Below are 12,546 nucleotides of genomic sequence, written 5' to 3'. Positions count from 1 at the left end.
TATATATTCATATATATATATACAGGTATATATATATATATATTTTTTTAAATTAATCACATATATAGTAGTATATATTCATAACTACCTTCGGGTTTAGCACTGTAGGTCTAACACGGTGTGGTGGACTCTCACCACCATGAAAGAAATTAATTTATTAGATAAGCCTGTGGGGCGAGAAAGTTAGCGTGGTCACAATATCCGACCTGAAGTTAGTGTGTATTGAGTTTCGCTTGCGCACATTTTACTTTCAACTTGAAATATGCACGCTAACCTGCACACATTAAAAATTAATTTCCAGAGGTGTTTGTACACAAGCAAACACGCAAAATAACACGCCTCTTGTAATCTGACCCATAGTTATAAGTAATATTTACTCATAGTAAGAAGTGGTGAATCATGACAATGTAAAATAAAAGACATTCAGAATGAAGACAGTGTCATTGGGGTACACCTAATTATAGAGGAAAATCCGATCCTCCAATCAGAAATGACAGAATTAGTGATTTCACAAAATTATTAAACTTATTTGGAACGTGTCACTGTGTATAAATCTGAGAACTGTTTTTATCTATTCAGAGCTGAAGTTAGTCCTGTGCCATATCACTGTTACAATTCTGATATGATAGTAACATTTTATAAACTTTTCATTCTAGTAAAAGGCATAGGGGTAGATTTAACAAGCTGTGGATGCTTCAATCTTCCCCCTTAGTTTCAAGTTCCCCTGAAACTGAAGTTAAGAAGCAGCAGTCAGCAATCATCCCGATCCAAAATGATCATGATGCTTGACACCCCCTGCTATCGGCCGATTGGCCGCGAATGTGCAGGGGGCGGCATTGCACAAGCATTTTTCAAGAAATGCTTGTGCAATGATAAATGCCGACATGATCCGCACAATGATAAATCGGCCCCATAAAGTCTATCGGGCCCCTGGTTCTAAGAGCACCCTCACTGATATGGATCTCACTTATAATTGGAGCAGGGGTCCACAAGACATGTTTTTGTTGGTCTTCGTTTTTTTTTTTTAAGGCCACAATTTTTTGTTTGTGGGATTGACATTGTAAGACAAATGGGAATCTTAATTTTCCGAAATGGTGAGGAACATTTACAGAGTTAAATTCTTACCCAAAAGTACAACAGCATTTAAACTCATTTGACTTTCACAAATGTCTTAACTGATCCTAAATGTTCACAAATTTACTGTAATCTGTAGCCTTACGACTTAATCCCTGTTTTCCCTTCCCACCTTTTATCGCATGTCCATGTACATTGTGACTTACAAACTGAAGACCCTGGTAACGCTGTAAAGGATAACCTTGAACCAAATAACTGGGTTTGTAGGGGCAGCTTGGTAGAACATTGCGCAGACGCCTTATACCAATAAGCGGGACTGGAAGGAAAGGAAAATATATATTAGGGGAATACAGAAATATCAAACATCTTATACAGTAAACATAAAGAAAACACATTCAGATCTCTATATCATCCAAGAAGTATGAAATTAGAAATTCTAATAGCATGCACAAAATGCTACATATTGATATTTAGGGAATCATATGTGGAGGAAAATTTGCAGTTGTCTACATTTTAAGGAAACTTCTACATCGCTGTCTCCTTCTGTTGGATATGACTCCTATAGTAATAAAGGTCACTCAAGATAGAACAAAGTTGTGAACCTTTCAAAAATATATGGATATAGTATTATTTACATTAGCAGCATTTCCAGTGGTTAGATTGGCTAGGCTTACTTCCCAATGGAACAGTCCCTGAGCACAACTATATAACTTAATCTAACATTGTATTAACATCATTCTCACCCTTGCAGTCCCCACGTCCTGTTTCTCACACTCCTACCCTTCCAGAAGTTCCCACAGGAGCAAGACCGTCAATTCCTCCTTTATTTGTTTGAAAAAGGTTGTCCTGTCTCTTAAAAATATTGTATCATTGTTGTACTTTTATCTTTTGTATTCATGGACAGCAATACGGAATTTGTTGGCGCTTTATAAATAAAGTATAATAATAATAATAATTTAACTTATTGCCCACTTCACAGCAAACATGCCCATAAACAATTATCTCTTAAAGGGATATGAAACCCAAATGTTTTCTTTCATGATTCAGATAGAGCATGCAATTTTAAGCAACTTTCTAATTTACTCCTTTTATCAATTTTTCTTCATTCTTATGGTATCTTTATTTGAAAAGCAGGAATGTAAGCTTAGGAGCCAGACCATTTTTGGTTCGGAACCTGGGTAGCACTTGCTGATTGGCAGCTAAATGTAACCAGTACCACCAATCATCAAGAGTATCTGAAATGTAGCTACCAATCTGCAAGGATGCTGAACCAAAAATGGGCCAGCTACTATGCTTATATTCCTTCTCTTTCAAATAAAGATACCAGGAGAATGAAGAAAAATTCATAATACAAGTAAATTAGAAAGTTACATAGAATTGTATGCTCTATCTGCATCATGAAAGAAAAAAATTGGTTTTCATATCCCTTTAATCTTGAATGGTTAACAGCTTGTAGGCCAGAAACTTTGCTGTTTGAGTATCTATTTTTCAATAAAGATACTATTTTATGAACATTATTGCCGTGAAGCGGACTATAGGTTGGATATTCTGTGGGTTTTTATAGTACTTTACACTCCAAGAGCATATTTAGTTGTGGATTATACATTCTGGATTGTTCCTGATTTAGACATTTGAACAGAAATATTTTGTTCCCTACAAGATTAAATCACATTTTTCACTGTGGGAGATTTATATGAGAATGTGTAATATATCTTTAAGACCGGCAGCTCCACCACACCTTTACTATAAAGCTCACTTCCTGTCTATCCTTCCTTGCTTGAATATTTTGTCCTATCCTCTATGGATCTACTCAAGCTAAACCTAACCAAGTAGCTATCGCTTACTTTTCCTTCATGGATTCTGCCTTCAGGTCATCATGTGACCAGATTCGTCAGCTCGTCAGCTCTTCCCTTACACCTCCTACGGCACTCGCTTCAACCAATCTCTGAGATCTGAGTCTGCCTTTGTCTCGCAATCCAGCTCCTGCATATCTGATATTGCTCCGGACTGCTACATCCGTTACTAGTTCTTCCTGAACCCACTCTTTGCTCTCACCTCCGGATCATCCGGTGCCTATTTCTGCCTGAATGATCCTCTCGGCTCAGCTTCTTGTCTCCAGACTGATCTGCTTCATTCCTCTCTCTCTTCATACCGCTATGGGAACCGCAAGTATATCTGCATGCATTGCAGTATAAACTTTATATTGACTTACTCTCTGTGATTCTACTAGCTACATGTGTTTCTGAACAAATAAGGGAATCCTTTGAAAATTAACTAACAACTTCTCATTACTTTTTTGGCTCATATTACTGTGCTGGTTCACTCTGTCTTCCTGCAATTAACCTCAGCTGCCTGTCTGCAACCTGCTTTTACAATATTGTGTTAATTTATGCTTTATCATCTAAGAAGGAATTTATATAACATTCATTTATACCTTATCATACATTTTGGGGTAAAATCTAATGTGTGTGATAAACCACTTTGAAGCAACTGCTAAATATTGAGACAACCCATTTTTATCTCAGTATATATTTTCAGCTACAAAACAACCATTTAAAGTACATATTAATAATCAGACTCTTACATAATATTCAAGCCTGTTAAAAGATTTTGGTTGGAAGATGGATCCAAATGAGATCAACAACCAATTTGCCACTCTAAATCAAAATATTAACTATCTTGCAAGAGGTCTGACTGAAGTTCAGGCTGAAAAAACAGCACTTAAAAGTTTGATTAAGGATATAATAACCCCTAAAACAAACGACACACCTGAGCCACATATAAATCCCCCAAACCCATTCTCAGGCAAAAGGTCAGAATTTATAGACTTTAGAAATGCCTGCCAGGCTCTTATTTTCAATAAAACCACGCACATATCACACTGATAAAATAAAAGTTTGTACTACAATCTCTTTCCTAACCGGGGAGTCCACGGCATGGCCAAATCGATTTTTTTGAGATTAATGACCCCATACTTTATTCACTGGATGATTTTTTTTGCCGCAATGGACACTTTATATGAAGACAGTAACGAGCAAATAAACACAGAGACCAAGTTACGCTCATTAAAACAAGGCAAGCGTCCTGTTGTACATTACAGAGTTCCAAATGTGGTCCAACAGATTCCTTATGGAATCAGATAAGTCTTAAAAATCAATTTGGTTAGGACTCTTCAGAATCTTTAAAAGATTAACTTTCTCAACTAGAAATGCTGGAAACACTTGACGCTCTAATAAAACTTTCAACAACCCTTGATCGAAGACAGAGAGAGAGACGAGCAGAAAGATTGAATTCTGACACTACACAAAAAAGAACTGCTACTTATTATTCCGAAAGACCAGCCTCAAGTTTCAACCCCCATGGGAATTGGCACAATAAAAAGGTTCACTGACCCAAGAGGAAAAAGACCAGAAGACGCATAGCAAACCTATGCCTATACTGTGCCCAGTTGAGGACCATACTGTCTCCTTCTGCCCCTATACTGAATCGACAGAAGAAGGGTAAGAACATACTATTAATACACTCTCATCTACTAAATCTTCCTCTCGACTCACTCTCTCTTTGTCATTACAGTGGGACCACCAACAGGCCAAGACTGAAGCCATAATCGATTCAGGCGCATTTGGGTTGTTTATTGATTCAGAATTTGTAAAAATTAATCAGGATTTGGAAGATGGTCTTTGATACAAAAGAAGCTGAAAACCTACCCCCTCACAGGATCTGCAACTGTGCCATTGATATCATACCTGGTTCACAAATACCATTTGGTAAAATATTTCCCCTGTCACAAAACGAACTCCATACATTTACGTAAGTATCTAAAAAAGGGTTTTATTAGTCCCATCCACCTCACCAGCTATAGCAGGAATATTTTTTGTTAGAATAAGGATCAACCTTTAAGCTATAATTGATTACAGAGCCCTTAACTTAGTAACCATCAAAAACTGCTACCCCTTCCACTCATCCTCGAACTTCCTAGAACATCTCAATGGAGCAACAATCTATTACTAAATTGATTTAAAAGGGACATGTAACCTTATCAGAATAAAGGAAGGAGATGAGTGGAAGACTGCTTTCAGAACAAGATATGATTTATTTGAATATAGAGGGTGATGCATTTTGGGCTCTGTAATGCCCCTGCTACATTTCAATATTTTATAAATGATATATTCAGAGATCTAACAGATATTTGCATTGTCATCTATCTTGACAACATTCTTATTTTTCGAAGAATAAACAAGAACATTTAAAACACGTACGATGGTCATCACTCGTCTCCGTGACCACAGATTGTTCGCAAATTTAGAAAAACATTAATTCCATCTCTACGAAATTAAATTTCTCGATTACATAATCTCCCCTGATAAGATTCAAATGGACCCAGAAAAGGTCTCAGCTATTACCAATTGGCCAAGACCCTCATCTGTCAAATCTCTTCAGAGATCTATAGATTCTCCAATTTCGTATAGGAAATTTATTCTGAACTTCTCCACTATAGCCAACCGTTAACCAGCCGTAGCAAACTGAACCAGAAATTTTTCTGGACTCCTGCTGCACAGCAATCTTTTCAACAACTAAAACAAAGTTTCCACTAACGCTCCTGTTTACAACTTCCAGACCATACAAACTAGTTTATTGTGGAAGTTGACGCATCTAACTCCGAATTGGTGCTGTTCCTACGCAACAAAGTGATGAATCATCTAAACAACATCCTATAGCCTTCTTTAAAAGAACACTACAACCAGCTGAAGTAAATTACTCTATCGGCGACAAAGAGTTACTTGCCATTAAGTTCGCCCCTAGACAACTTGGCGGACACATTCTCGAAGGAATCTCCAACCTATCTGAACGATTCACTGATCACAAAAATCTCGAATATCTAAAAATAGAATAAATTTCTTTCTTCACGTCAAGTCAGATGGTCACTATCTTGGATAGATTTGAAATTTCGTATCGTACCGACCCGGAATACAGAATATTAAAGCCGATGCATTATCACGTGTTAATGACTACACTACTGTAAAGGAGAATACAATTCATATCATACCTCCAACAAAAATCATAGGATCCTAAGGAAATCCTACATGCCTTTAAGACTGAAACCCCTTAATTTATGAGATATTTAGTAAAAGGTTCCTCTGGATTATACTATAAGAAAAACATGGTATATGTACCCCATAACCTCAGAGATTCAATATTGTCTCATTTCCATGAAACACCTTTATCCGGACATCCAGGTGTGCGTAAGACGACTGAATTAATTAGGAGATACTTCTGGTGGCCTCATATGGATCAAGCTATCCACGAATATGTTACTTCCTGCAAAGTCTGTGCAAGAAATAAATTAGAACATAAAAAAAACGATCAGCTATCTATCTCCTATCCCTATTCCAGACACACCATGGTCAACTGTGTCTATGGACTTTATTGTTTGAACTTCCACCATCTCAAGATTACAATCACTATTTGGTAGTCATTGATCACCTCACAAAGTTAGCACACTTCATTCCATTGAAATGTTTACCTACTGCTAAAGAAACAGCAATGCCTTCTCTTAAACACATATTGTAAATCTTCATGGGTTACCAACCTCCATAATTACCGATCAAGGATCTCAGTTCACCTCCTTCTTCTGGAAAGCATTATGTAAAATACTTAAAATTGACTCTCACTTATCCACTTCCTGTCATCCACAAACAAACAGGACTCATGGAAAGGATAAAACAAATTCTTGAGCAATATCTTAGATGCTTATTGTTGTGCTATATGTTCTCTTATTTAGCCATGGCACAATTTCCACCTCACCTAAAATGACTCCTTTTTACGCTCCATATGGATACCATCCTAAAAATGATATCTTTAATCTCATATAGGCAACAATCACCTGCTGCAAAAGATTATATCACCATTTTAAAAATGGTTTAGATCTCCTTAAACAACACCTAATCGAAGCCAAAACATATCAAAAACATTACTACGGACTTAAGGCACAGACCTAGTCCAGACTATAAGATAAGAAACCTAGTCTGGCTCTCCACAAAACATTTGAGACGTCAAGCTAGGGAATTAATTCATCGGACCATTCCCCCCAAAAAAAGGATTATAAACGCTTGTTGGATCTTCCTGTATCTTATAAAGTACATCCAGCATTTCACATCTCTTTCTTGAAACCACACATCCCAAATCGCCACTCCAATCATACCAAGTTCCTCAACCTCCAATACTTTTTGATGATCATGTGGAGTTTGAGGTAGAAGGGCTATCTTGACTCTCGCTTAAAACGTAGAAGACTGGAATATCTTGTGAGATGGAAAGGATATGGTCCTAAGAAGATTCTTGGGTTCTCCATAGTAATGTTCATGCTCCTAAATTACTCAGAGCTTTTCCACCTCAGATTTCCCCTGAAGCCACAGCTTGAATCCCTCGGAGAGGATTCCTTGAGAAGGGGATCTGTAATATATCTTTAAGACCGGCGCCTCCCTCACACCCCTTTACTGTAAAGATCACTCTGTCTATCCTTCCTTGGCTTGAATATTTTGTTCTATCCTCTATGGATCTACTCAGATAAACCTAACCAAGTAGCTCTTCGCTTACTTTTCTTGCACGAATTCTGCCTTTAGGTCGTCACGTGACAAATTCATCAGCTCTTCCTTACACATCCTACGACACTCGCTTAAAACCGATCTCTGAGATCTGTGTCTGCCTTTCTCTCGCAATCAACACCTGCATATCAGATTATATTGCTCCGGACTGCTACATCCATTACTAGTTCTTCCAGAACCCACTCTCTGCTCTCACCTCCAGATCATCTGGTGCCTCTTCTGCCTGAACAATCCTCTTGGCTTAGCTTCTTGTCTCCAGACTGATCTGCTTCATTCCTCTCTCTCTTCATACCGCTATGGGAAACCGCAAGTATATCTGCATGCATTGCAGTATAAACTTTATATTGACTTACTCTCTGTGATTCTACTAGCATACATGTGTTTCTGAAACAAATAAGGGATTCCTTTGCAAAATTAACAACCTCTCATTACTTTTTGCTCATAGTTACTGTGCTGGTTCACTCTGTTTTCCAGCAATTAACCTCAGCTGCCTGGTCTGCAACCTGCTTTCACTAATTGTGTTAATTTATGCTTTATCATCTAAGAAGGAATTTATATAACATCTCATTTATACCTTATCATACATTTTTAGGTAACATCTAATGTGTGTGATACACCACTTTGAATCAACTGCTAAATATTGAGACAATCCATTTTTATATCAGTATATTTTTGGGTCTTTAATATTCAGCTACAAAACAGCAATTTAAAGTACATATTAATAATCAGGACTCTTACAGAAATTGTAAAGTAAAAATGTGTTGTAATTCAGTGTGAGAAGTGCTGGCCAAAACAGCTTGAGACATTTATAACCCCTGATTAATACACCAACCAGTAGTTGTTTCTTTTTGTATAAAAAATATCTTGGCTAATTCATCATAGCTAATATAATGTGGATGACCCACAATCTGGAAAAAAAATCTAGTTCTCTCTATATTCATGTGCACATAAGAAAGACAATAAAATAAACATAACTGTATAGAAGGTGCTAAACGAAGCAGTCAAATAAAAGGAAAAATCTAAATCCCAAACGCTGAACATAATGTTCACAAACAAAATAAATGTCACATGATGTAATATGCATTTTACATTACGTTATTGTAGTAACAAACTAACAGAAATGCTCACACAGGGCATATTGCTCATATGCTGCCAAAAGGACATTTCTCAAATAGGAAAATTTCCACAACAGCAATGGCACAAGCTTCCTACTTAGCTTTGTGTCCATGGTGACCAGACTCCAGGGAAGGGTAGAAATTGCCAAAACACAAATGTACACCTGCAGAACTTCCCTTTGTTAGATATGTTTGTGAAAAAGGTCCATACCCTTTATCTCTTCCCCCAACTCTAACCTTTTTGTTAATTCCAGTGCACAGGGGCAATGCACTTTAAGGAGAGGCAGGAATATCCCTTGCTTCCTTTCACTGATTGGCTGCTCATGTATAATGGGCATGGGGCCAGCCAGGGGAGAATCTTAGACCCTCCCCTACCAGCCCTTTGAAATGGTCCAGACCTGTGTGCACAGGGGGGTTAGGTGTGCCCAGGCACACCTGGCACACCCTGTGTGCACGCCTATGCCCACCAAAATGCACATGGGTGAGCCAATCACCACGAGGCATCTATGTGCAGCCACCAATCAGCCGCTACTGAGCCTATTTAGATATGCTTTTCAACAAAGGATATCAAGAGACTGAGACAAATAACATAATAGAAGTAAATTGGAAAGTTGTTTAAAATTGCATGTTCTTTCTAAATAATGAAAGAAAAAATGTGGGTTTCATGTCCCTTCAAATACTTCCATTTTTGCAATATAATTCCATTAGCAAAAATGTTTTTAGTAAAAGGTATTACTGCTTTTTAGCAGCATATGCACATATACAGTGAGGGCCATGCACCAGCATTCAAACACAACACCTGGTCAGAGAGCTGGTAGAGGTGTGAAGTACTTCTGTGAAGACTTACTTTGTGTCACTGCTGGCTCTCTGGTGTTTGAATACTGGAGTATGGGCACTCATACTATGGGGCCGATTTAACATTCTGCGAATGCAGCAGTTTCCCGCCGGAAACATAAGTTAAGAAGCAGCGGTCTTAAGATTTCTGCTCCTTATCTTATCCGCCATCTCTAAGCTAGGGCAGATAGCAATCATCCCAATCAGATACAATCGGGATGATTGACACCTAGCGAATCTGCAGGGGGCGGCATTGCACAAGCATTTCACTATGCTTGTGCAATGTTAAATGCCGACAGCGGATCATGTCTGCCTGCATCTTAATAAATCGACCCCCATATGTGCATATGCCACTGAAAAACAGTTACAACTTTTACTAGAAGCATTTTTGCAATATACTTACATTAGCAAAATGCTTCTAGTAAAAGTTGTAACTGTTTTTCAGTGGCATGTGCATATTTCAATTTTGTCTTTTCTATCCCTTTAAGGTGCACTTGAATGGCGAACCCCCCCATAATTTATGCTTACCTGATAAATTAATGTTTTTTATGGTGGTGAGCGTCCACAATCCATCTACCTTCCTGGGAATTATTATTCCCTATGTGAAAACAAAATTAGTTTACTTGGCACTATGGGAATAAATTTAGAGGAAAGGACCCAATGTGTATGGGACTGGTGCTACCCTTAATTACAAATATTAAACACCAATACCCCACTAAAGAAATGGGGCAGAAAGAAGGGGGATTAAGCACTCCACCTCTAATATTATGTATACTATAAAATGTAACTTTTAATATTTAAATAATAAAATCCAGGAAACCCTGAAAGGTCACCCACCACACTAAAAACAAAGACAAAACTACCCAAAACAACTAACACTGTGTAGATTGTATGCCTCCCTGTTTCCTGGCCGATAACAGCTTACATCGGCATCAGGTGACAGAGGCATAGACGGCACTACACAGTGGTTAGAAAAGGGTTTTGGGACACAAACGCGTTTCAGCCTGTAAACAGCTTTTCTCAATGTGGACGTTATTGTAAATGATTAGACAAACCGAGTGCCAATTCAGCGCACCTTAAATACCCTATCTGTGTGCAACCCACCAATAATGACGCACTGCATCATAACTCCTCCCATATTCAACTCCACCTTGTGGCTAACATTGGTTGTATAGGGGGCATGTGTGGGGCAATGCTTCTCATAGGGTAGGTCACGGTAAAGGTAAATAGTAGCTTATAGAGTATATTATTGTCAAAGTGTCAGAATATCTGGGTCCCATCAATTAGCTGCACTTATAATAGCAATACACATCTAACGTATTGCTATTATAAGTGCAGCTAATTGATAGGACCCAGATATTTTTAGAGGTGGAGTGCTTAATCCCCCTTCTTTCTGCCCCATTTCTTTAGTGTGGTATTGGTGTTTAATAATTTTTATTCCCTGCCACTAGGAGAAAGATTCCCAAACCCCAAGAGCTCCTCCAACCTCACTGGTATATCAGTGTGGCATATAGCCAAGCCAATAAGGTAAAAAAGGGGGGAAAAGATGTGCAAAAAATAAACCAACACCAAAATATTATATACTAGAATTTTTTTTTTAAAGGCTTTAAAGGTAAAGGCGCTAAAATAGCACATTAACGAGGGGCACATTTTACAGCACAATGCCCCTTTAATTTGCTATGGATTATCTCTATGTAACATGCAGAAAAAGAGTGCAAATTATAATTAGCGATCAGTCACTGTCTTTTTTTTCAGCATTAGTAGTAAGAAATTAATAAATTGCACTTAATACAGCCAAAATCCACCAAAGGAAAAAAAACAGTTTGCAATATATTGTTTACATTTAAAAAATGCATACAAACAAAAACAGTAAAAAAAGAAAAGAAATGGCTAGTAAAAACTATAGATAAAACTATAGAAGCCATTTTTACTTTGCCATATGCAAAAGATGATATTTTTGTGTTTTTTAAACATTAAAAAGCTGATGACATTGCTCATACTACAGCCAATAGGGCTGGTGAGATTTATTATTATTATCGGTTATTTGTAAAGCGCCAAACAGATACCATATCGCTATAAACATAGGAATAATATGCAAAGGTAGCATTTCTAGGAGACAATTTGTAGAGGGCCCTGCCAATAGTTGCACTGCTGTAAATCACCTCCCATGAATGTGAGCTCTGCTGGGCTCGTATGCATACATGCTAAGGGGGTTAAAGGCATAGTTGCCAACAGTACCTGATTTCCAGGAACAGCGCCTGCAGTGGCAGCTGGTGAATTTTAAAGATGGTGGGGTGCTAGACCCCGCCCATTTAAGAAAGCTCCACTCCTCAGATGGCTCTACCCATTTAAACAAAGGTAGCTCTGTTTTCAAATGTGGATACATTATATGATTTTTATATAAGCTGCAACTCCTATATATATATTTAAATTTAAAATACAGCTCTGTTTAAAAATGCTCGCCAGCACTTCTATTTCCCTGGTGGAATACTATAAAGCCATGTTTTACCCTGAAAAAAGGGTGTCTTGCTAAGGGGCCTATACTGCATTTTTGTATGGGAAGGAGATGCATTGATTACAAAAATGCAAAATGAACATCCTATTTTAAAAATCATAGAAAACAAATAATTGAACAATGTATACAAAAATATGCAGAAAATAATTGTATTGTTAAGGTGCCAGTTGGAAAATGCTAAATTTAACCCTAATATCAGTGGTTCCCAGCTCCTTGGAGGAATTTAAGGATATATTTAACCCTTTATATATATGGCTCCGTCATTCAGTCACCTTTTTAGCTTGGGACAGACTTGGAGAGTGTTTGCACAATGAGGGGTTACAGACTATAGGCTAGCTTTCCTTGTGATTAGTAATTTACATCCTATGTAACTGCTCTCTGTCTGTGTATATTTATATGTGAATGA

The 12,546-nt window shown here is 37.7% G+C and overlaps 1 protein-coding gene across 1 annotated transcript in view; it reads right to left on the bottom strand.

The window, feature by feature from the left end:
* B4GALNT3 (beta-1,4-N-acetyl-galactosaminyltransferase 3) overlaps positions 1-12,546 on the bottom strand; it is a 317,092-nt gene that overhangs the window by 77,399 nt on the left and 227,147 nt on the right. Inside the window, exon 11 of the mRNA XM_053718828.1 lies at positions 1,281-1,390. Within this exon, the coding sequence (XP_053574803.1) occupies positions 1,281-1,390 (110 nt within the window). The remainder of the gene's footprint in view (positions 1-1,280; positions 1,391-12,546) is intronic.

Source organism: Bombina bombina, chromosome 6 (assembly GCF_027579735.1).
Source record: "Bombina bombina isolate aBomBom1 chromosome 6, aBomBom1.pri, whole genome shotgun sequence".
Classification (NCBI taxonomy): domain Eukaryota; kingdom Metazoa; phylum Chordata; class Amphibia; order Anura; family Bombinatoridae; genus Bombina; species Bombina bombina.
Note: the sequence above shows the minus strand (reverse complement) of the source record. Positions and strands in the feature narration are given on the sequence as shown.